Source organism: Eulemur rufifrons, chromosome 9 (genome assembly GCF_041146395.1).
Source record: "Eulemur rufifrons isolate Redbay chromosome 9, OSU_ERuf_1, whole genome shotgun sequence".
Lineage (NCBI taxonomy): Eukaryota > Metazoa > Chordata > Mammalia > Primates > Lemuridae > Eulemur > Eulemur rufifrons.
The window spans coordinates 22,545,700-22,572,042 of record NC_090991.1 but is presented as its reverse complement, the minus strand read 5'-3'; the positions used below and the strand labels follow the sequence as shown (position 1 = coordinate 22,572,042).

At 37.9% G+C, this 26,343-nt stretch overlaps 1 protein-coding gene across 2 annotated transcripts in view; it reads right to left on the bottom strand.

The window, feature by feature from the left end:
• Positions 1 to 26,343, bottom strand: part of AP2B1 (adaptor related protein complex 2 subunit beta 1) — a 116,428-nt gene that overhangs the window by 31,942 nt on the left and 58,143 nt on the right. The window contains exons 15-18 of one of the 2 annotated variants that reach the window (XM_069482295.1): positions 18,015 to 18,056; positions 17,034 to 17,180; positions 14,658 to 14,803; positions 7,039 to 7,168 (exon numbers count right to left, since the gene is read on the bottom strand). In XM_069482295.1, coding sequence (XP_069338396.1) covers positions 7,039 to 7,168; positions 14,658 to 14,803; positions 17,034 to 17,180; positions 18,015 to 18,056 — 465 coding nt within the window. The remainder of the gene's footprint in view (positions 1 to 7,038; positions 7,169 to 14,657; positions 14,804 to 17,033; positions 17,181 to 18,014; positions 18,057 to 26,343) is intronic. The other variant, XM_069482296.1, reaches the window with a different exon arrangement.

The window sequence follows — 26,343 nt, the reverse complement described above, 5'->3', positions numbered from 1 at the left end:
ATAAAGTTGTATAGAAGGAAGGAAAGAAGAATTTTTAAGAGGGTACTATCAGACCTCCAGGCAGACACAGTACACTGAAAAATCACATTTAAATTTCCTTTCTCCTAGAAGAAATTCTGCCATAATTAAAGGAAAATAAAAAATTTTAAAAGTATAAATTCATAAACACAGGAAAGAAAAAGATACAACAGCAGTAAAATCTTGGTAGCTGGAAAAAAAATGGATTAGCAATAATACCATAGAATCTCAAAGGTTTAGGACTACCTCTGGAACTGTATAGAGGGGAGGGAAAGGAGGGTGTTGAGAGGATTAAGATGCCATTAAGGATCCTCAATGCCCACCCAATTCCATACTGCTAGACAGCTCTTGGCCCCCCAGCCCCGTATAAAACTGAAGACTGATTTTTTTAGAGAGGATAAAATACATGGCACTTAGACAGGAATGCCAGACACGGCTGAGGGGTGGTAAAGTAAGTGAATTTATGCATACTGAATGCTAAGACTCCAGCCTTCTTTCCTAACTTAACTCCCAGGAGGCTGGCAGTAAGCCTTACATTCCAGACAGGAGACTCAAAAATAATTTTTCAAATCATCAAGCCAGCCCAAGGAGAAAGACATGCAAATATTGAGAAGGATTCTAGCTATCCTCAGTGATGGGCGACTGGAGCTCCTGTCCTGGGCCTGATGGTGAGGGTTCTGATACTCCTACCCTCCTCTGGCCTCCCCCAGCCGAGAGAGAGAGGAATCCACAGGACTAAAGGGACATGCTCAGCCAGAACACACAGAATTCCCTGGCCAGACAACTCCAATGCTGCTTCTAAGGCCTGCTTGAGACACTCCTACTGGTTACTTTTCCTGAGAGACAATAAGCATATCCTTCCGTTTTAAAGATACATATTTAATATTTACAAATTAAGTAATATAAATGTCTGGGATTTGCTTCAAAATAATATGGAGTAGGACTATGGAAAGGGGTACAAAGGAAATGATATTAACCATGTATTGATCACTATCAAAACTGGATGATGGGTACACAGGGACTCATTATACTATTATGTTTACTTCTGTAATGTCAATAATTTTCCATAAAAATAAACTTCTTGGAAAGTGGAACAAAAGGAGAGAGAGAATGAAAATACGAGGGAAAAAGAAAAGGACTGGTCCAGGAGAATCAACATCCAAATAGCAAGATTTCTAATAAGACTAACGGAGAAAATAAAAGGGAGAGCACCAGCAAAGAAACTTAAAGAAAAATTCCCAGAATTGAAGGATGTAAGTTTCCAGTTTGAAAAAACCCAATGAATACCCAGCATGATGGGTAAAAAGAGATTCAAACTGAGACACATCACTGCGAAATTTCAGAACACTGGGGTAATGCAAGGACTGTACATGTTTTCATTGAGAAAGAACAGGGCACAGAGAAGACTCAAGAATCAGAATGGCCAGGTGTGGTGGCTCACACCTGTAATCCTAGCACTCTGAGAGGCCGAGGTGAGAGGACCGCTTGAGCCCAGGAGTTTGAGACCAGCCTGAGCAAGAGCGAGACCCCGTCTCTCTAAAAACTAGAAAAATTAGCTGGGTGTAGTGGTGTACTCCTGTAGTACCAGCTACTCAGGAGGCTGAGGGAGGAGCATTGCTTGAGCCCAGGAGTTGGAGGCCGCGGTGAGCTATGATGACACCACTGTGCTCTAGCCTGGGTGACAGAGCAAGACCCTGTCTCAAAAACACCCAAAAAACCAAAAAAAAAAAAAAAAAAAACCAACAACAACAAAAAACAAAAAACCAAACCAAACCAAAAAAATCAGAATGGCTTCAGACTATGAGGAAAATAATTCCTAACCTACAGTTGCAAACAGAAACCATCAAACCAAGTATGAAGAGGGAATAAAGGAGACTTTTTTTTTTTTTTTTTTTTTTTTTTTTTTGAGACAGAGTCTTGCTTTGTTGCCCAGGCTAGAGTGAGTGCTGTGGCGTCAGCCTAGCTCACAGCAACCTCAAACTCCTGGGCTTAAGCGATCCTACTGCCTCAGCCTCCCGAGTAGCTGGGACTACAGGCATGTGCCACCATGCCTGGCTAATTTTTTCTATATATATTTTTAGCTGTCCATATAATTTCTTTCTATTTTTAGTAGAGATGGGGTCTCGCTCTTGCTCAGGCTGGTCTCGAACTCCTGAGCTCAAACGATCCACCCACCTCGGCCTCCCAGAGTGCTAGGATTACAGGCGTGAGCCACCGCTCCCGGCCATAAAGGAGACATTTAAAAACATGTGAAGTCTCAAAAACTTTGTTTTCTGTAGACTTACTCTAAGGAAGCTACTGGAAGATGTGTTTCATCAAAAGAGGAAGTAAACCAAGAAAAGGCAAATAAACAGGAGACCCAGCATAGGAGAGAGATGAAGAGAATGAATCCCAGGGTTACAATGACATGAGATCCCATGTTAACAGCTATGTTTCGGGAGTTCAAGAAAATCAATTGAGACTGCAACAGGTCAAAAGACCACAGAAGAGATTTCACGAAAGGGAAACTGATAAAACATTTTGAAGGGCCTGATCTTGATAGAATTTGGGATTGAATTACAGTTAAGAACACAGACAAAAATATATAGGTATTAATTCTGATTATTTTTGGGTTTTTTTAACAGCTTTCTTGAGATATAATTCACATACCAAAAAATTCACCCACTTGGGCCAGGCGCGGTGGCTCATGCCTATAATCCTAGCACTCTGGGAGGCCAAGGCAGGAGGATCGCTCGAGGTCAGGAGTTTGAGACCAGCCTGAGCAAGAGCGAGACCCCATCTCTACTAAAAATAGAAAGAAATTATCTGGCCAACTAAAAATATATATAGAAAAAAATTAGCTGGGCATGGTGGCACATGCCTGTAGTCCCTGCTACTCAGGAGGCTGAGGCAGGAGGATCGCTTGAGCCCAGGAGTTTGAAGTTGCTGTGAGCTAGGCTGAGGCCACGGCACTCTAGCTTGGGCAACAGAGTGAGACTCTGTCTCAAAAAAAAAAAAAAAATTCACCCACTATGTACAATTCGATAGTTTTTACTATATTCAAACAGTTGTATAACCATCATCATCATTTAATTTTAGAATATTTTCATCACCCCTAAGAAGACTCCATACCCATTAGCAAACACTCCTCATTGTCCCCATCTTATCCTCAAGTCTAAGCAACTACTGCCAATCTATTTTCTGTCTGTAGAGATTTCCCAAGGGATATGTGGATTTTTGTGACTGGCTTCTTTCACTGATTTCAAGGATCACTCATTTTATAACATGTATTAGTACTTAATTTCTTTTTATTGCAAAATAATATAGATACACCATATTTTACTTATTTATTCAGCTGATGGACATTTGAGTTGATTCCACTTTCTAACTATTATGAATAATGTTGCCATGGTAATTCATATGTAAGTTTTTAACTCCAATTATTTTATGGAGGAAAAAAATCACACTTTACGGCTCAGCTTTGAAGTCATAATAATGCAAATACTGAACACTGATTTAAACAAATTCTAAGACAGCTCTATCAGGAAAATGAGAATATGGGAAGCATACACGCAGATGATGGCAGTGAGTGGGGGAGATATAGAGGAATACCTGAGATGGAAAAATCCAGAAGTCTCAATTGAACATGGTACTTAGAGAGGTAATTATCAAAAGAATCCACTAAAACAAGTGAAAGAAATTGCCTCTGTAGACAGAGAACTTGGGGGCCATGTCAGGGAAAGAAGGGTGGGGACTGGGGTTTTCTTAGAACTGTACACTTAGTTGATGCCTTTATAACGCTGATAAAAATCAAAGCTTGAAGAATGATGCTATCAGTGTTGTCATAAGAGTTTACAGCCGCTTGAAAATGAAAGCCAAGCAGCTGTGAGAACTCTTCAGCATCTCTATGCAAAGACCTTGAGCATCGCCCTAGGGAAGAACACATGCTGTATCATAATTTCATTGTCTTCTTGCAGACACTGACTTGAAAAAGCGGTCGCTTGCCAGGTGTCAAGGTTGAAGTAGTATATTGGGAAAATGTTTCTAAGCAACTAACACTGATGAAATGAAAAAATAAGGACATCAGAGTTAGAGAAAACTCACTCAGAGAAAATTTAACATTTATTAAGGTTTTTGTTTTATTTAAATAGAATCAATTCTCTTTTTTAGGAGTATAATTATATGATATAAATAAACTCAAGAGGTTCCCAATGGGAGGAAGCTGAATGCTTTTACTTTGTATAATATTCATAAGTTGATTCACAAAGGCTTTTACAACTGACATTAGTACAACAGAAAAATTCTTCTAGGTTCAAATCTCTACTAGGTATTTAATTCCTATCTCTGAGGCATAACGTATTTTATATTTTAAGAAGGCTTTTAAGGTGTCTTTTTAACCTTTTAATAGCGTTTCAAAGAGACTATAAACTAATAAATAGTTTAACGTGAAAAGTTTTTATAACAAGTGTTACGTTACAGTTCTGGTAGCTGGGTTTATTTGTTCTACACATAGATAGCAAATTAGCCAAAATAGCTAAAACCCATACAGCATTCAAAATCTCAACTCCTCAACCCCCAAACATTTTTTCTTTCCCGATTTTACGGTCTGGAGTACTAGAAAAAGTACTAGTTTTCCTACATGAGCTCTTGAATCTAAACATTACACAAAATACATTTAAATGCTAGCTCAATCTTTACCTGGCTTTATCTGTATCTACAAGGTCTAACCTTGTTGGAGTTATGTTTTGATTTCCTCTTGTTCATATGGGGTCATGGGCAGAATGGAAGTGGAAATCTAAAGTAACCCACCCATCCTAAAGCAGCCATTAGTTTCAACTCCCACAAGCAGACACTAAATAGAGCTGCTTAAAGGGGGGAAAAGTTTCTCCTTTTTCAAATTTTGGCTTATCTTCTTCAATGGGAAATGCCAAATAATGAGAAAATAGCCATAATTATGACATCCAGAAGAGAATTCATGGGGAAAACTGGAGAATCAGTAGTTGACTATAGATGAAAAAATTTTAAGTTTGCTTCTTATAACGTCAGGTTTGTGAAAATTAAAACTTGCTAGTCCTAATACCACATCAATACTTTTGAGGGAGGGAGTTGGACTAAGATACAACTTCTCTTATGAGGGTTCCTATTTGGGATTTAGTGAAGTGGAAGTACAAATAGGAAAGCAAACTGACATTCATACGTTTACTGATTCTTTTCGTTTTAAGAACAGAAAATTTGTCCTGGTTTCTGTGACCCAAATTCCCTTTCCTACTTCTGAAGTAAAGCATTCTTGCATGCATGCTGATGTCCTCAAATATTAGGCTTGAGGCTTTGTGGCCAATGTGAGGTTAGATTTTGATGAAAGGGGAACAGATGTAGATTTGGGTTAGTTACTTCAGGATCCTATGCTGGAAAAGCCCCTTAACACATTACTCTCGTCATAGTAACAGCCAATTCCATCTGCATAGTAATCCCTGTTTTATTCTTCTAGTCTGAGCCAAGTTACATTGTGACTCACTCATCTCCACTCTAAATCGTTACTCCCTCTGCTGAAAAAAGAGGCAGTCAACTACTGTGGCAACAAGGTAGTCAGTGAACTGGCAAACAGTCCTGGTATGCTGGTATTTAAACTACTGAAGAACATTTAGTTTTCACTCCAAGGTATTTTACGCTCAATGTCTCACCATCAGTATTAGTACCCCACATTGGTATTTCTAGAAGAATGAGCAATGGGACTCCAACTGTCTCTACTGGAAAGTGGAAGGTGGGTATTTTTCTTTCATCATTTTAAAAACATATCATACTCTCATTCAGACTGCTCAATCATCCTAAGTTCTTAGTGAGGGTTGGGGAAGTACCAATCCTCCTTTTTGCTATGTCTTCTGACACAGAAGATGATGTCCTTCACAGTGCATCCCCTTCCCTCTTTCTCTCTGTCCCGCCTTTGTTAAATTGTGACATGACTTTCAGTAGAGATTTTCTTTTCAGCTGGGAATCCTGATGGCCCTAAAATTTAGAACTGTTGCTGAAGGGCGGGTTTGCATTTGCTTCTGCCAAGATCCTAGGTTTCACCAGTCCTGGACCAATTTTACATTAACTTATTGATTTGGAGATTACTACACCTACACAGCTCACATAAATGTGGACTATATAACTTATGTATGGCATACACTGGCCCTTGAATTTCTCACAAGAGGCCACCTAGAACCCTGCCCAGAGAGAAACTCTGTCACTTTTGGGGGATAGTGAAAACATTTTTCTAATTCCCCTTTCCCTTTCATTGAGGGAGCTGCCCTTCAGGGTCTCTCCTTTATGCAGGGATCAGTTACATTTCCCCATCTCAGGTTGGCCCAAGGCTATCACCCCTGTCCTTGTGCGCATTAAAATCGTAATCTCAAGAGCCTGTACCTGACTAAAGCCCTTCAGGGTTGCTACAGCTTCGCCTTATGAGCTTACTACTCTGCCTTCACGATGCCTGAACTCCAGAAGGTTTATATTTCAAAAGAAAATTCAAGAGGAAAACCGAATGAAACTCTAAGCTGGTACCCACACACTCTAAAAGATTCAACATTTTCAAGATCAAGAGGCTCTTATAGACCAGATAAAGTTGTTCTCGGTTCCTCTAAGATGCTGCTACACTTATCATAGATATGTGCTAACAGAGGGAGGCATTTAAATCCAAATAGCCTAGCTACTTGTGGTGCAGAGCATTCAAAGATAATCTCCACATAAATCTCCTCTGAAATCTATTCTTATACAAATGACATTCAAATTTTGCTATAAAAGTCATAAAGAAAAAGATTGTAAATAAGAAGTTAAGAAAAAGTTTCTGAATGTTTGAGTAAAAGAACATCTTTCTATGGCAATGCATGACTTTTGTTCTTCTTAAAAACAAAACAAAATAAAATTCTTCTCCACAAAGACTTATTTCAAACCCTATTTTCCATGACCAACTCTAACATAAAAAAGAAAGAAGTGCTGTTCTACAAGTGAAAAATTGGCAAGATATCAACCTGTACCACCCAAGTGAGGTAAAACTCTGACCTGCAGGTTATTCAGAGGTTCCATCTTCATGACGGGTCCCAAAGTGTTGAGAGGCAGGGAGACATCAATGCTCTGGTTTGGCATCAGTGGTGTATGGATGGCCAGAGGAGTGCTGGGGATGACACCAAAGCTAGGAGAGAAGACAAATAAATCATAGAGGTTAACCAAGAGGCAGGATTTAGCCACATTGTTGGATCTGAATGGATTTTTACTCCATTTGAAGAAAATAAAAATTTTAATGCAATTAAGCAGAAGGAATAGCAGGAACCAAGGTGTTCAATTCCAACTTGCCATAATATTGGTTATATCATAACCTCTGTTTTCCATTAAATGGATTTGAGGAAGGGGAAAACTTTCCTAAGTACAGAATTGCTTTGTAGTGTTATAATTCTGAAAGTTTATTCTCTTTCTCATGTTACTTGAGGGACAGGTTTGATGAGTATCTTTTTTTAAATAAATCTTTCCTTAATCTTTGGTAGAAAGGAGATTTAAGAATTTCCACTCCAGAAAGAGAAAAGTACAATAAATTGTTATTATTTCACTAGCTTAATAAACCTGCCTGATCAAGTCCAGAGGATTATTTACTGGTAACTCTCATTTTCTTTCTTTCTTTTTTTTATTCACTTATATAGGATGCAATTAATCACCGGGAAAGAGCAAGTCTAAATAAAGCAAAATTGACTGGCTTATACATTCCAAAAAACTAGGATAAGTTGTAGACCCAAACATGGCCGCTTTCTAAGCCTACAGCAGGCAGTGGGTACCCACCAGTTTGACTTCTCAAGAAAAAGCCTCTTTAATAATAATACAAGGATGGTAAAGAGAGAAAAAAAAAAAAAAAAACTCAGCCCAGGTCTGAGGTAATATAAAAAACAAAAACATGAGCAAGAAGGTAGACAGTATGAAAAACATAAGAATAAAACTTTGTAAGTATGGAGTAGAAAGAGAAAAGTGGGCCTAGAAGTGTAACAAACAAAATGATACAAATTTATATTTATGTTCTAAAAAGCCTCAAGAAGGAAGACAGGACTATAATACTTATAAAATAGCTAAAGAGTTTACATAGATAGTATCTCTTTCAAGAGTCAGATGGCTAAAGCAATATTTTCCTTTTCCTAGACAAACTACACCTTATAGTACCAAAATAATAATGAAATGATCCTGAGAATTCACATCACTCATTTAGGGGTAAAAACTCATAGGTCAAAAAAACATTTTGCTCTTTTTTTTTTCTGAGACAAAGTCTTGCTCTGTCACCCAGGCTAAAATGCAGTGGCATCATCATAGTTCACAGCAAACTCAAACTCCTGGGCTCAGGCAACCCTCCCACCTCAGCCTCCGGAGTAGCCGGGACTATAAGCACGCACCACCATGCCTGGCTAATTTTTTCTATTTTTGGTAGAGACAGGGTCTCACTCTTGCTCAGGGTGGACTGAACTCCTGAGCTCAAGCAATCCTCCCTCCTCAGCCTCCCAGAATGCTAGGATTACAGGCGTGAGTCACTGAGCTTGGCCCATTTTGCTCTTTTGATCTTGCTCTCACAGTCAGCAAAACTGCCTTTAAGTCAATATTGGGATAGAAACATGGCAGAAATATAGTTCCAAACTTTCCAACTGCTCTTCTTGGAAACAATATAGAAGAAACAAAGAAGGGGGAAAAATCCCCATAAACCTACAATTTCACCTTCTGCAAAACTACAAGTCAGAGAAAACCCACAGAACTGGTAAGCGATGCTCTGGTGGTGCAGTACGGAGGCCCAGGGAGTCCAGAGGAAACTAGCAGCAGTAGGTCTCAGAGACTGACAGTAAATATCCATTCTCAGAAGACAGCCCCATTCTGACTGCTGTGGGTAGGACTAAGATCAAACAGGGAGCAACATATAGGCAAGGTTAAAAAAAAAAAAGGTAGAAAGTCCCCACAGGGGCCCTGGAAGTGAGAGAGCTCAAAAAGCATCACCTTTTAAAGAGAAATAAACTCTTTAGAACACAGGGCTTAGAGGAAGAGACCAGTTAAGGAATTTGAAGTGCACAGGACTGGAATCAAAAGCCCTCTTGAGTCAAGTTAGGTTCTGAGAGGCAAAGGAGTTTGTGACTACACCATAGCAAAAAAGGAAGAGATCTTGAGTAGCAAAAACTAAAAATCTACCCTGGCCTATCTTCCTCTTCTATGGGACTCTCCTGCTAATAGCTAGCCCTGCAGATTCCAACTTACTCAAATATGAGCATCAAAGTGGTATAAACACAGCAACTATTCAAGGCACTATTACCAAAAAGCGAAAAGAAAGCAGTACAACTTCCTTAATGACAAACAAAACATACTTGAAAATAACTTTCCATTAAAATAAATGAAATTATGAAACATTTGTACATGAGGGAGGAAAAAAAATCAAAACCTAATGAAGCAATTGTAGCTACCAATGAACACACAATAGTAAAGAAAGCCACTGGGGAAGAGATAACCAGATAATGTGAGGTGAAGGTAGGATAAGAAGAAAAGAGGAAGGGAAGTCAGGAAAGAAATAATAATAAAAGTAAATCATGTCAGAAATGGTAACTATATACCATGAACATAGATGTAAAAATACTCAACAAAATTTTAGCCAATCAAATCCAGTAATACATAAAAAGATAATATTAATATGTACTGACCAAGTAGGATTTATCCCAGGAATGCAAGGTGGGTTTAATATTTGAAAAATCAATTGATATAATCCATCATATTAACAGACTAAAAGAAAACCTCACATAATCATCTCAATACATGAAGAAGCATCTGACAAAATTTAATACCCAATTCATAATAAAACTGCAAACCAGGAACAGAAGGAAACTTCCTCAACCTCCATGAAAAACCTACAGCTAACATCCCACTTAATGGTGAAAGACTGAATGCTTTTCCCCAAAGAATTAGAACTTTTCTTAGCACTTCAGCTCAACATTTACTGGTCCTAGTTAGTACAATCAGGCAAGAAAAAGAAATAAAAGGCATGAGATTGAATAGGAAAAGATAAAACTCTGTGTTCATAAATAACATGATTTATCTAAATAGAAAATCATAAGGAATGTACAAAAAGGCTACTAGAAGGGAAAAGTGAGTTTAACAAAGTTGCAGGATACAAGTTCAATATAAAAAAAAATCAATTCTATTTCTACATACTAGCAACAATCAAAACTGAAAATAAATACTATTTACCATAACATCAAAAATATGAAATATTTAAATCTAACAAAAGATGTGCAAGATCTGTACATGAAGAATTGTAAAACACTGTAGAGAGAAATTAAAGACCTAAATAATGTTATACAACGCCAATGGATTAGAAGATTCAATGTTGTTTAGATGTTAATTTTTCCCCAAATTAATCTATATATTTGCTGCAATCCCAATAAAATCTTAGCAGACTTTTTTATAGAAACTGGCAAGTTGATTCTAAAATTTGCAGGGAATGCAAAGGACTTAGGATAGCCAAAACCATTTTTTTGGAAAAAAAAAAAGAGCAAAGTTGGAAGACTTACACTATCTGATTTTAAGACTACTATGGGAAAAAAGTTTACCTTGACTCTTCATATCATATTTAAAAGCTATCCCCAAAGGGATTATAAAACTAATGTAGGAGCTAAAACTATAACACTTATATTAAAATACAGAAAAAAAAAAAAAAACCTTTGTAACTGTGGGTTAGGCAGATTTCTTAGAACACAAAAAGTATAAGCCATAAAAAGAAAAAAACTGATAAACTGGACTTTATTAAAAACTTGTTTTTTGAAAGACACTACTAAGAAAAATAAAGGCAAGCCACAGACTGGGAAAAAAATGTGCAACACATATATCCAACAAAGGACTTGTATTCAGAATATATAGAGAACTTTCACAACTCAAGACAATCCAAAAGCAAAAAAAGGTAAAGATTTGAGCACATACTTCAGCAAAGGATGTAAGAATGGCATCCACTTATGGAAAAAATCCTCAACATTAGGGAAACGTAAACTAAAATGAAACACTACTATATCCCACAAGAATGGCTAAAATTGGCAAGGATGTGAAACACCTACAACTCTCGCACTTAACCATATGGGCCAGCAACATCATTCCTATTTACCTAGGAAAATCAAATATGTACAAGCACACAAAGATTTATACACAAATGTTCACAGACACTTTAGTCATAAAGGTAAAACTGGAAACAACCCCAAATTCTAACAACTGGTGAACAAGTCAATTATAGTATATTCATCAATGGAATACTACTTAACAATAAATTGGCAACGGACTACTGATATATGCATCACAAAAGCAGTATGTTAAGTGAAAGAAACCAGATATAAGACTCCATGTGATTTCATTTATAAAAAATTACAGAAAAGGCACAGTAGAGTGACAAAGAACAAGGGACTAGACAGCATAGTAAATACAGTAAGAAACACAGAGACTAGAAATGAGAAAAAGCAAATATTTATAAAAGAGAAACAGGATTTGAGATCCCCACCAACCATGAAATATTTTTCCAGAAGATCAAGTTTAAATCTATTTAAGTCTATATACAGATTCGCCTCCGATTTACAGATGTAATTAGCAAAATCAAGATTTTGGGAAACTCTGGGAGGCCAAGGCGAGAGGATCACTTGAGCCCAGGAGTTTGAGGTTGCTGTGAGTGGGGCTGATGCCACGGCACACTACTCAGGGCAAAAGAGTGAGACTTTGTCTCAAAAAAAAAAAAAAAAAAAGGTTTTGGGAAACTCCACAGGTAAAAGATCTAATTTCTTCTACAGACAAATTTCAAGGTGGGGCCCCCCTCCTCTGGTAGGGGGTGGGGGGAGGGGAAGAGAGATAGGAAACCATAGGTTGTAAGAAACTTAAGACACTTATCTCCCAATTGCAATACATCTTTCAAAAAAGATTAGAGAGAAAAATAGCACATATAGAAGTAGACAAAGGAGAGCCAATAAATGCATAACTGGAAACTCCAAAGAAGAAAATCAAAACGATGGAACAGAACCAAAGTTTAAACATATAAACCCTGAAAACTTTCCTGAAATTCAATACTTCAAAGTACATATTGAAACAGCACATCTTTTTCTTTTTTTTTTTTTTTTTTTTTTTTTTTTTTGAGACAGAGTCTCACTTTGTTGCCCAGGCTAGAGTGAGTGCCGTGGCGTCAGCTCACAGCAACCTCAAACTCCTGAGCTCAAGGGATCCTTCTGTCTCAGCCTCCCGAGTAGTTGGGACTACAGGCATGCACCACCATGCCCGGCTAATTTTTTCTATATATATTTTTAGCTGTCCATATAATTTCTTTCTATTTTTAGTAGAGATGGGGTCTCGCTCTTGCTCAGGCTGGTCTCGAACTCCTGAGCTCAAACGATCCGCCCACCTCGGCCTCCCAGAGTGCTAGGATTACAGGCGTGAGCCACCGCGCCTGGCCGAAACAGCACATCTTATTCCAAGAAAAACTAACCAAGATTGGTCAACATTAAGAACATGCTAGTATAATTATTGAACTTTAAAACTTTGGGCAGCCAAACAAAATAATCAAATCATTTATATGGGAAAATCAAGTTGGTAACTGTCTTTTCCTTAGGAACATTCAATGACAAAAAGACATTGTAACAAAATAAAAGTTCAAGTCAAGAATTTTCAAGCATAAAGGTCACAGTTCTGACAATGTAACAAAATTCAAGAAATATTGTTCACATGAGCCCTTTTGGGGGAACCTGCTAGAAGATATCCAAGAAATGACAGTGCAAAGGACTGGCAATGAGTACAATTCCAGGGCAAACAAAGATGGGAACAAAGGTGAAACAATCAACTGTAGGAATGGTACAATTTATAAAAATGAGAAGGGGCAAGAGATGAAAAGTGGAAGTTTTCAGCCTCATCTGTCATAATGGGTGACAAATCAAGTAGTAGAAGTTTACTTACTTAAGAGTTAAGTAGAAGCATACTTAAGAGTATAAAAGTAAACCCAAAGAAAGAAGTACTACTAATATTAGGTAATGGGAGGAGGGGAAGAAGATATAAGTTACTCATAGTAAGACATCAATAGACTACAGAAAGCAGGCACTAAGGTTGTTTTATAAAGTAATAGGCTTGATCATCAGAACAAATATATGAGCCTTACTGATTATCGGTAAGTACCAGAATGACTTTAAAAAAAAAAAAAAAAAAAAAGCACAGCCTGAGCTAACAGCAAAACCCTGTCTCTACTAAAAATAGAAAAATTAGCCAGGCACAGTGGTGTGTGCCTATAGTCCCAGCTACTCAGGAGGCTGAGGCAGACTGGAGCCCAGGAGTTTGAGGTTGCAGTGAGCTATGATAACTCCACACTGCACTCTAGCCAGGGTGAGAGACAAGACTCTGTCTCAAAAAAAAAAAAAAAAAAGTAGCAAAGACAAATAGAGATGAATGATGTAGAGATTATGTAGATTTCCTTTATCACAACAGATTCCCCTAACAGGTTCAGCTTATCTATCTATCTAATCTACCTATCTCATCTCATCTATTGATCTATCTGCCTGTCTACCTACCTACCTACCTATTTTCCCAACAGCCTTCCAGGGGTGGGTAACCTGCAGCCTCAAGGCCACATGTGGCCCTCCAGATCCCCAAGTGCAGCCCCTTGACTGAATCCAAACTTCACAGAACAAATCCCTTTATTAAAAGTCTTGGCCTTTAACAGGGCCAGCTCCCCAAAAGTGGCTAGAAATATATCTGGTCTTGAAGAAGGAGAAACAGACTTTCTAGGTACTTAAATGATTTCTAACATGCCACACTCTCAAATCCAGGGTACAAAAGTGTTTATGAATAATGAGAAATAAATCACAGCCACTGAGGCAAATTGTCATTGACAAATTTTATTAAATCTACTTTAAGGGTCCAATTACTACTTTGTTATCAGCAAGGTTGAATATCTTGTATTTACAAATGAATGGACCTGCTATTAAAGTCCAACAGCCAGTTTCCTGAACCATAAAATTCAATAAAAATCACTGATGCTTCAGAAGTATAAGACATTAACATTCACTTCTTTATGCTCTCTTCCTTAGTAAGGCAGAGAATTCATTGCTAAAAGCAGATTGTCAGCCTGTGATTATTTAGTTAACAGGTATACCATATTGACATGTCTTCCAGTATTTCTGACACCAAACAAAGTACATTAATTTTTCCCAGCAAGAGGGGAGGTGGGAAAAAAAAAAGAAAGAAAAAAACATTTTTCCCATCAAAATGTGAACTTTACTCAGGGGCTTTCTTTGGTTCACTACTCTAGCCCAAGTACCTAGAAATGTCTGGCACATAGATGCTACCTGTTATCTGTTGAATGAATAAATAGATTTCAATTAAAAGTTTAATTGTTTTATTAAAAACATTCTAGTCCTAGAACCCTTCAAGCCAACAGTAAATAAGTTCTGGTTTCTTCATTTCATATGGATGAGTTTCCCAACAAAATTCCTTAGTGCCTCCAGGGTTGAAGCTGACAACTGAATATACTTGCAAAAGCCAGGGCTCACTCTACATCCACCATCTGCCAACATTTGAGTTTTTATGCATTGTTAAATAACATTCTCTTGTTGCACATAAGTACATTGTTGTCTCAATAACAAGCTGGGACTCAGATTTCTTACCTATTCTTGTTAAACTGGATTGCAAAGTCTGTCATATGCTGTAGAGCTTTGTTGGTGAAGTTCATTTCCATATAGATGTGTCCTTGGCGGTGAGTAAATGTTCCTGAAATCTCTAAGCCTTTAGCCTTTACTGCAGGTAGCCAGACCTGAAACACAATATAAATCTCAATAGAACCAGATAAGATTTATCTCAATGCTATTTATTTTTTAACAAAATAAAGATGAAATTAAGATTTCACAGGCCGGGCGCGGTGGCTCACGCCTGTAATCCTAGCACTCTGGGAGGCCGAGGTGGGCGGATCGTTTGAGCTCAGGAGTTCGAGACCAGCCTGAGCAAGAGCGAGACCCCATCTCTACTAAAAATAGAAAGAAATTATATGGACAGCTAAAAATATATATATAGAAAAAATTAGCCGGGCATGGTGGTGCATGCCTGTAGTCCCAGCTACTCGGGAGGCTGAGACAGGAGGATCGCTTGAGCTCAGGAGTTTGAGGTTGCTGTGAGCTAGGCTAACGCCACGGCACTCACTCTAGCCTGGGCAACAGAGTGAGATTCTGTCTCAAAAAAAAAAAAAAAAAAAAAAAAAGATTTCACTTTAGGCAATTATGGTGATTTTTATACTATAAATGTCAAGTTAATGCAAATGGCTCTACATAAAGTCTTTTTGAATTCTGAGATCATCCTCAATTATCTAAGAACCAAAAAACAATCTACAGGCAACCTTGGCCGCTTCTCCATCTTCCGTTCAATTTGGTCATTTTGCTGCTTTTCAATACTGCTACCAGATGTATATGTGTGTGTGTATACACACATATACACATACGGAAAAGAGAAATCCCAATGAGTATGTGTTTTTCTGTTAGTTTTGGTAAAATGTTCAAAGAGAAGAAACTGAATCCTCTAATGAAAACAGCATGCTTGTTATCTTTGAAGACTTTTTCATCATTATCATCAAAAGCTATTACCAGTAATCTCCTTAAGGGCATGGACCATGTTTAATGTATATTTTTAACTCCTGCTATAATTTCTGGTAAATAGTAAATATTCACATGTTGCTTAAATATTCTGAATGCCTATTTTCTCTATCTAATTCATTACCCACTCCTGGTCCCAGAACCTTTGATACTCCTGGCCTATACCAGTGGGGGGCGGGGGGAAGTCAGGAAATTCATGAACTGTTATGACCAACTAAGACAGAATACCAAAGCGTCTGTGGGTGGTAAATAATCATGATAATATACTCAGCCACAATAAAAGAGTGGGGCAAGGACTAGGGCGTAACCTAAATGTCCACCAACAGAAGAATAATTATAGGTACATGCATGATCTTTCCTTTTTCTTTTGAAAGGACATATGAGAAAGTTAACAGTGGCTATATATGGGGAAGTAGGGGCAGGGAGAAACAATTTTCCAGCTTATATTCCTATATTATTTAAATTTGTATGTATTACTTTTATGTTAGTAAATGAGTACATTAGATAATCTTTTAATTAATAATTAAAACTCTGTGAGGATTAATATTCAACATAGCAAACCTTATAACAAAGCTATTGAGTTGTGCCAAAACACTATGGCTCAGTTTTGAATCATATTTTTGGTTATTCTACGCAATGACTGTATGAACTGTCATTCCAGTTATGACTCCTGGAATGGACAACTGGTCTACATCTCTATAGGAGGGATCCCCTATAAGAAGTTGGATGAGCAGGCAGAGAATTCTGGAAGCAACCAGGTATGCTGGTCCTCAGAAAGGCAAGGTTATATGAAGACTAGCCTATCCTGGATGGCACTTTTCCCAAAGGGTTAAATGAACTTCCTTAACAGTGAGTTTGTCCTCTGAAATTTCAATCTGAGTGATATCCAGCAAGGCTGAGACAAGAAGAGCCTCAGTGACACAAATCTAAGTCAGAACTCTAAAAAGGTACAATAAAATCCATTAAAACAAAATTTGAGCAATGGCACTCTAGAGTCCATATGTAATACCAATGGGGAAAGGGGGATGGAAGGAATGAAGTAAAAATGTTACTTCTCTTTACTGTATTTTTTCTGGAATACAAGTGTACTATATACCGGGATTTTTAGTAGATTAACTTCAATGTTGACAAACAAGACAATATTTCTAAACATGAAAACAAAATTAAAATACTTAATATTTCCAATTTTAAGTCTAATTATAAAAATGTCTAACAAGAATGCTATTGATGCTTCCTATTGCTAAGTTTGAAACCACCTTTCATCTGCCTCTTAAGTCCTCCAGAACAATGGCCCAAACCTTGGATATATTACCAGTGGAAGTAATACAAATGTTAGAAGTGAAAAGATTTGGGTCCTGTCCATTAGGAAAGAAAGTATTGCTATGCTAACTCTTTACTTACAGCCTTAGGAGCCACATATCCACCAGGAGCCATGCCTATCCCTGTGGACAGTTCAAACAGGTCATTCAGACCACTGCTGACCACAGCAGGAGTAGGTGAAGGAGCAAAGGTTGCAGGCACTGATGATGGGATGAAGGATTGTCCCACCTGTGGGCAGGGGGAGGGGAGAGATCAGGAAGAGCAGATTAATAGTCCTTAAAATGTTGCTATATATTTTAGCACTATTGATAAATCAATAAGAAAACACCATAATTAGATTCTTAGGAGTTGAATAGTATATTCTTTCTTTTTTAATCAGCACAGTTATTTTTTCATTACTGATAAGATACACACACTCAAGAGAGAGTACTCAGTAGGATATAGGAACACAGTAATCCAAGATTTTGTGTGTTTGTTTCCAATTTTAGCTTCCATGATTCTGTGCAAAAGGCCTACAGGTACCCTAACAAAGGGGGGGAGTTTGTTTCTATAGAAAGAGGGAGAAGCATCCAACTTAAATAGCAGTTCCACTTCCACTCCAGTTCAGCAAAGTCTTATTTCCCCATTTAGGCATAAATAGCTAATAGGAAGCTCTCCTAGGGAGATGGATATTCACACCCCCCCAAACTAACTCGTTTATAAGGAGAGTCTCACTCTGAGTCCACCTGACTCTCAAGTTCTTTCTAGATGACAGCAGGAATAAGAGCATTCTCTAGTCAGGATGGGAGGTCCCATTTCCTTTAGCTTTTTAATGTCAGAAAGACAAAGATCTCTATAGGCACCAAAGTACTAGTCCCTAAAGATGTCCCTAACACCACATGTGGTACATGACCCCAAAGATTCCAAGTAACCTATACTATTTTCTACTCCTCATATACTGTAATAGAGGTTTTGGTGTGCAGTTCTAGATAGTAGCAGTGGCTGGTCTGATAATGTGTACATAGGAAAGGCATCAAACAGGGGGCAGCGCTTCCCATGGTGAAAAAAATGGATGGCACTTACTGCCGGACTTCCTCCAATGCCCCCGCCAAGGTCACTGCCAAGCTGAAAGAGAGAAAGGAGAGAGAGGAGAGAGAGGTAGAGTTCATTTAGCTAAGTACTAGATGCCCATATAGAACCTATAAATTGTTCTACCAAGTTGCTGGAAATACATGCCATTCAAGTCGTCTCCCAAAGCCTAGAGAAATTCTAGATCGCAAAGAAACGTGTATTAGGGGAACCAAGTGGTAGCAGTGATGGTGTATGGGTTTTGAGAAAACCTGGAAAGAAAATGGAGCTGGGACATCTCTGGGATGTTCCAGATCCAATCTTTCCACTGGGTTACACGGGCACAAACCCAAACAAGATTTAAAGACTTTGTATATTCTAAGAAGCTCTATCCCCAAGCAGCAATGTTTTCAATGTATTTTATTTTTTCTTTAAAAGAAATTTAATGAGGCGGGGGAAGGAAAAGGCAAAGAAAAACTAAAATGTACCTTGACCTACAAAGCCTGCTGACCTACTGAAAGGTGGGAACCAAACTAGCATGAACTGCAATTTTAAGCTTCAAAAACTACAGGTGAAGCAAAAGTGATTTTTAGAGTTTAGAACATTCCTAAGAAAGAAAACAGCTGGGATAGAAAGATATCCTACCTGGGGAAGAAGTAGGGAGGCATGCAATGCTTCGAATCTCTCTCACAGCATTATCACTAAGGAGAAATACTGTGATTTTCTCACAGTATTATCACTAAGGAGAAATACTGTGATTTATTTGGAGTAGATCATTTAAAAGGATGCTAAGCATTAGAGAATCAGACTAACTGAATTAGTTAGCTGATAGGAAAATAATTCCACATGGTCTTAGTCCTGCTTTTTTTCTCAGGATCCTAAGACCCTGCTTGAATCATCAAATGCTATGTCTGCTCTAAAAACACTTTCCTTTATTGTCTATAGAAACTTGGAGATATAATTCACCCTGAAGTCAGTCTTCCATGACAAAAACATTAAAGAAGAGCTGAAGTTGAAAACAGCTAGCATGTAAGAAATGTCAAACATATATAAACACAACTAATGGCACTGATTAAAAAGCAAAAATTACTTTTATTGGGCTACAGTTCCACATTTTCTTCTTCCCTAGTTCTCACTCTGCATCTAAAACACCTCCTTGAATCATCAAATGCCATGTCTGCTCTAAAATCACTTTCCTTTGTTGTCTATAGAATCTTGGAGATTGCTGTAGTTGTGTTAAAAGACAAAATTATACTGCATCTTTAGGATTTGAGAAAGGATTTATTTATCTTCTCAATGAACAGATAGTATATAAAATGGCATTTCCAAAATTTAAAAATCAATCTTAAATATTCAAAAATACCACAAAAGTCTACTTAAACATGACAGAAAATAACCCTGGTAGGTGCTTCATAACTGGCATTAGCAAACATGCTCTGCACAACTACAAGGCACTCCAAACCACAGAGCCAACATTTTCAGAATCAGTTCCCTGAAGACTAATGACTGGACATGGGATGAAAATCATATACTTAAATAAAAAGGTCATCCCAACCAAGAATTTGAATAACTGGAAAAGTGTAAAAGCAAACAGAAAAGATTACACATCTGCTTTCTCTCTGGTTTTATAATGGCACACATCTGCAGCATGACATCTGAAAAGCATGAAATTCCTTTTATTCAAACAAACACTTATGTAACATTTACTGAATGCAAGGCATTACAGGGGATGTAAAGATGCCAGACAATGAGGAGACTATATAGATAAATAAGAATCAGGCTTTGCAAACTGGCAGGAGAAATCAAACATGAATGCAAAACATACAGAATATACTAAAGCAAAAAGGGGAAGTTCTGAAGGGAAGAACCTCCTTTTGGCTAAAAGATAATAAAGAGAAGCTTCAAGGAGGTGGTAGTGTGGGATTATAATGGGAAAAATTATAAAAAGCTAAAATGGGGCAAGCTCATTTCTCAGATAGCATGAACAAAGGCTGAGAAAGCAGGAATGAAAGCCTGATCAAGAAGAATGAGTGCTCTAATTAGACTGGAGACCAGCGTAGATATGTTTAAAAAAAAAAAAAAAATATTCATGTGAAACAAGTTTGCAAACGGCAGTTTGATTATAGGAGGTTCTTCAATTTTCCCTTCATAAGAACCTAGAGGTTTCTTTGACTAATCCTAAACTTTCTAAGACAAATAATTATTTTAATTATGTTCCAGTAACTATGATTTCAACCTTGGATACCCAATGTAATCAATCAATGGGGAGGAGTGTTTTAAAATATACTGATACCCGAGTCTCACCCCAAGAGATAGCAATTTAATTGTTCTGAGGTATAGCCTGGGCATCACAATTTTGAAAAGCTCCCCTAATTGATTCTAATGTACAGACAAGGTTGAAAACATTGAGTCAGAGAATGAATTATGTTGGAGTCAGACAAGATTCATCTGTGCAGAAATGACTTTGGAGCTTACTTCTGAATAAAAAGAATTTGAACAGAGAGAAAAACCCTTTCTAACAAAGGAAAGGAAAGGCTAAATACAAAAGCCATGGAAGGGGCTCTACAAAACATACTTTGATGTGGTTTTATCACTTTCTGATGGGCTTACCCCTTCTCCTAACCATTCTCCCCCTTCTGGCCAGGCTTACAATCCAAGCTTAAAAGAGACAGAATTCCTAATGGACCTGGTTGGCACTCAATGGCAGACAAGTAAAAATACATTGGAAAGGAAACAGCAGTTGTACCAAATATGCTAAATTCAATAAAAGGCATTGAAAAAAGATACTCACTGGCAGTGCTTAGACCAAAGGAAATGAAGCTCATGTATACCCATTATCTTCTTAGATTTCATTCTTTTCATCTTTGAATATTGTGTGAATGTTATCTTAGCCAATGATATAAGTGTTCACCTAATTGTGTTATGTCCAAAGAGCAAAGGGAAAGGACAATTTCAATACTGTGTGTTTTCTAACTAGCAAGACTATTGCTTATTCAGACTTTATTCAGCGTCTTTTCTCTTAACTGAAAAAGATTCCAAAGGAGGTGATCCTCTTCTCTGAAAACAGGGCAAGGTGACAGCACGATGATGGGTGTGAGTGACTAATAGGGAGATGTCAGCAAGGATGGAAGCCAATTACCCAGTGAGTGGCTTCTCCTATCTACAAGTGACAAGCAGGATAAAGCAGATATTAATCAGGTGGGAAGGAGGGGAAGGAGGGAGGGAAGGAAGGGTAGGAGGAAGGCTGGAAAGCTAAACAAATACCCAGGAAAGTTGTATATCAGCCTGTACTAGACATTAACCATGTCAGTTCTGCTGCTAGCGTTTTTGGGAGTCAGGTTCATCTGTTTGGAAACACTCCAAGCCCATACTTATCAGATAGAGTACAAAATTAATCAAACTAGGACTTGTAAAATTCAGAGTGATATGTTATCCAGTGAGTCCATGGGAGTCAAGAGTGAAAAGGAATAGGTTTACAGGGCATGGCTTTGATCCTAATCTTAGGTGTCCAGACACTGTGTTTTAAGTGTCTCTTGGAGGTGTCCACTTCCCACTGTTCCCAGGATTGCCTTACTGAGGCTGCCATTTTCTCCATGAAGAAAATAATGTCAACTCTAGGCCAACTAAATCAGGATACAGGAGGATAGAGGAAAAATTCCAATTTCTGGAAAAGAATTATTTCAAATGCTGAAAATCGAGCAGAATTTTCTTAAAGGGCTGTAGCTAATATCCAAGTCCAAATTTTCTGATAATGGTAGAATTCCCACAGTTTCCAATCATAGTAGTCCCCAACCACAGTAGCTATAGTATTAAATGGCACTGAAAATAATACTAATATTTGGCTATTGGCAAAGAATGGTCACTTTACTATGTCTGAAGTAATGCTGACCGGGACTCAGTTTATGGTGAATGACACAATAATGTGTTGTTTAATGCATTATTAATTCAGTAACTGGATGGAAAGCAGTGATTTTTGTGGTGACTTATCATAACTTACAGGCTAAAGGGATTTTAGCATGAGCTCTGCAGCAGAGCAGGTAGAGCTAAAAGTTCCAGAGCTGAGCCTATATATAGGCTCTACTTCAGCTACAGATACCAAAAGGAAACATTCTCACCCAATGGCAATATGCTATAATAGCAGAAATACAGAAAGAGAACTCAAGACGGAGGTTCTGTAAGGGAACAAGTCTGCCTGACTTCAAGAAAGAAAAGAAAAACAATTTTTTACAAAGAAATATCAACTGAGATGACCACTGAGCAGACCAAAAAAAGAAAAAAATCGCACAAATTATCACAATGACTGATCTGGGTTAGCCCCTTTATGGTATGTCTGATCAGTCCAAAGTACATCTATTTGCTTCTAAAACTGTGGAGCTGTCTAGATATCTGAAGACATTCTCTTAACTGGAGGTACAGATCATAAGCTCTATGCTCTATGTCTAGAGCTATCATTTCTTTTATTTAATGCTTTCCAGAACTAATTGAATTGAAGGGAATCTAAGGAATATTCCAAGTCATATCGTTTACCAATAGCTCTGTTATCTGGGAGTCAATAGAATGATGCAAGGCCGGGCGCGGTGGCTCACGCCTGTAATCCTAGCACTCTGGGAGGCTGAGGCGGGTGGATCGCTCAAGGTCAGGAGTTCGAGACCAGCCTGAGCAAGAGCGAGACCCCGTCTCTACTAAAAATAGAAAGAAATTATATGGACAACTAAAAACATATATAGAAAAAATTAGCCGGGCATAGTGGCGCATGCCTGTAGTCCCAGCTACTCGGGAGGCTGAGGCAGTAGGATTGCTTAAGCCCAGGAGTCTGAGGTTGCGAGGTTGCTGTGAGCTAAGCTGACGCCACGGCACTCACTCTAGCCTGGGCAACAAAGTGAGACTCTGTCTCAAAAAAAAAAAAAAAAAAAAAAGAATGATGCAAAAATAGTACACAATGATTCCCATCACAAACAATACAACCTACTGTTGTTAAAATCCTACTGGTGTCAAAAACATCAATCTGTGTTTTTTTCAATCAGGGTTTAAATTATAGAAGGCACACAGCATCTTAGAGGTAAAAGTACGGTTTTCAGCTGAGCTGCAAATTTTAATTTGATCTTTAGAAAGCTATTCAAAAAAGACATCATAAAATGTAACTAATCAAATTGGTGAAAAGACTCTGTAACCACGCAAAAGCTATTAAACTGATGGCTGAGCAGACTTGATATGGAATAGCATAAATGAGTTGAAAAAAGAAAAATTGGAAGATTCCTTAACTTGAAGGGAAAAAAGGCTTCTATCAGCAAAAAGCAGGTGGATATAACAAAATACTTCCTGACATGGGACAAAAAGGCCTTAGAATGGCCACCATGGATCTCTCAGGTCAGACAAGTCAACAGTCAATGCTGAACATAGTGAACATCCACAGGAGAACCTCTGCATCCTGCCTCACTGTCCTTCACAGCATTTGTGCTACCTCATTATATTCATATTTATCATTTGTCTTCTCCCACTAGAGTGTAAGCTTATAAGAACTCTGTTTCATTCACAACTATATGCCTAGTACATAGAATACAGCCTGACATACATAAGCACTGAAATATTTACTTATTGAATGAATAAATGTTCTACTAATTATATAAGTAGGGCTACTGGCAATATTTCTCGGGGGGCAATTTTGAAATCAATCACTTTATTGGAGAAAATTCTCACCAGAAGGACAGAAGGCTGACAAAACTGTTTGCCAACTGCCCTAGAGCACAGTATCTGCATCAACATTGCCAACACATATGAATAGAACCAACTGGGGAAAAAAGATGAATCCCCTCCCACTCACCCAGGCCAAAACCCTTTCTAGAGAGGACATCTATTATTTGAGTGGTTTTGATAGCAAATTTTCAGGAGAAGAATGCCTGCACATCATTTAATTGCCCAGAATGTATGAGTGCTTTATCATAGCTCACTGCCAAACAGATGGGAAGATGAGATTTTGGGCTCTACTTAAACGAAGATAAGATGAATAATCTTTGCTCCTTTTACTGCAAGAAAGGTGCATGAAATTATTCAGTCTCTCTTTTAATGAATGAATACACTTCTATAGTTCTTCTCAAACTTTCATGTGCCTCCTAGGGACATACTGGCCCCAGCTCATACACGCAGGGCTCCTGGGAAGTACAGCATGAAGAGACCCAGGGCAAGCAAGCCATGTGTTCTGTCTAAACAGTGGTGCAATTTTACATTCTAGGCCATAACACACTGATGGTTATTCTGTGTTTACATTACTTACCATCAAGTAGGACTGACACTACAAGACAATGAATCATGTTTATCTTGCAGCTTCAAATGCACCTTGTACTCTCCTCTGTACCCCAGTTTGAGAAGGACCAAAGTTAGGTGAAACTGGGCTTTATTCTAGAAGGTGACAATAACAAACTGGAGGAATCACAGCATAGTGGAAAGTGTATAACCTCTGAAGTTTTGAAGAAGTCCTAGGTTTAAATCCCAACTCTGCGACTAATTGTTATGTGACCTTCAGTTTTCTGTAAAATGGAGGCCAATATCAACTACCTCGGTGAGTTTTTTTGAGGATTAGAAATTATAAAGGTTCTAGCACAGAAACTGGCACTCAAAAATTATTTAATTATTCTCAAAACTGCCTGAGTCCAGCCTTGACTAAATCTATGCATCGATTAAAAAAAAAAAAAAAAACAGTGGTTACAGAAGCTATGCTGAAAAATTTACTGGACAAAATTGGGAAACAACTTAGAAAGATCTTTTCACACAATGCAAACTCTAAAAACTAAGCTCTTAAAAATCACTGCAAAGCTCCTCCAAAGTAAGAAATATGAAGATGTAAAACTAGTATATATGATGCATTTCCTGTAGGCTAAGAAAACTCAAAACTATAATAAACAGCTCGTGACTAAAATATCTGGAAGGTAAAAACCTGCAAGAAACAGAGCGGGAGATTTTGAAAATCATACACTGGGAGCCAGCAAAAGGTAGTTTCTCCTATATTCCACTCCACTCCGGCTGGGCACACAGAAGACATTTCTCCAGTATGAAATCCTTCATCAGCATAGAAAAAGGGCACTCGGGGTAATGCTTCCTTTCCATTTTTGATACACAATAACACCATTTATCCAAAAGAATAATGCACAGTATCTTGCATGAACGAAGGCTGTAATTTAGCCAAAGCCTCTGCTGACAGACAAGGCCACTTCCTTACTAGAAGTAAAGGCAACAAATAATAGAGATTCAATCATTACTTCAGCGATCCGCACAGACGTCAGACTCGTGAGCACCTAACACGTATGCAAGAGTTATACACATGGGTATCAGGTCACCTCCCACATTATACCAAACCAGAAGGATTTGCACTGTGAGAAAAATCACACTACCCAGAACCTCAGTAAAGTGTCAGAGGCATAAAAAGAAACCAAATCCCTCCACCCCCCACCCCCCGCAACATATATGGCTTCTGAAAGAAAAAAAAAAAAGCCCAAACAACTACTATTGCAAGCTTACACCTAAATAGTATACTATCATGTTCTACATGTAGAACACATTAAACACATAAGTTACATTACTTGAATTCACTCCACATCAAGGCAACACTCAAGTTTATACAAACAGACAGAAGAAACTATCTGTAGAATACAAGCAAAAGAGAATATGCTGAAGGGCAAGCAAAAAATAAGGATGGGGATGTTCCAATAAGGAGAATAAAAAGAGACAGGAAATCCACTTGATTCAAGCCCTGTGATGAAGAGGCATTCCATTTTTAAATCTCTGCCTAAATCAATGATTTCCAAAGGTAACTGCTTCCTTTAAAAAGCATACAAGAATCAATCATCTGGGAGGCACAGCAAGAGTCCCACCCCACTCCTCTTTAAGAATCACAGATATTACAAGTCACCATTATTGAGGGAAGAAGTCTGGAGCCTCCAGGTATGCTATGGCAAATAATGATAATAAATTGATAAGAATTTCCAGAATATGATGGCTTTAGAAAAAGGTCACAATTCACTAAATCTCAAAAGTTCACAAGTGTGATAAAAAAAGAAGATGAAATAGCACAAGATCTAATACGGCAGAAACACCAGGCTATGAAAAAAGAATAAAAACATCTTCTGATGACTATCAAGTTTTAAGTCAGAGGAACAGAAAATGGTTAGACAGTCCAAAATATAAAATGTCCTCAATTTTCAGTATCCAATTATGGAAAGTAAGCAAGGGTAAAAAAAGATCCTAGGACTGAGCAACTACATCTAAATTGGTCAAATTCATCTTGCAGCTAACTTCTGATAGGGTGGATCACCTGACATAAAATCACAATGGAAAAATATCCTGGGTTGGG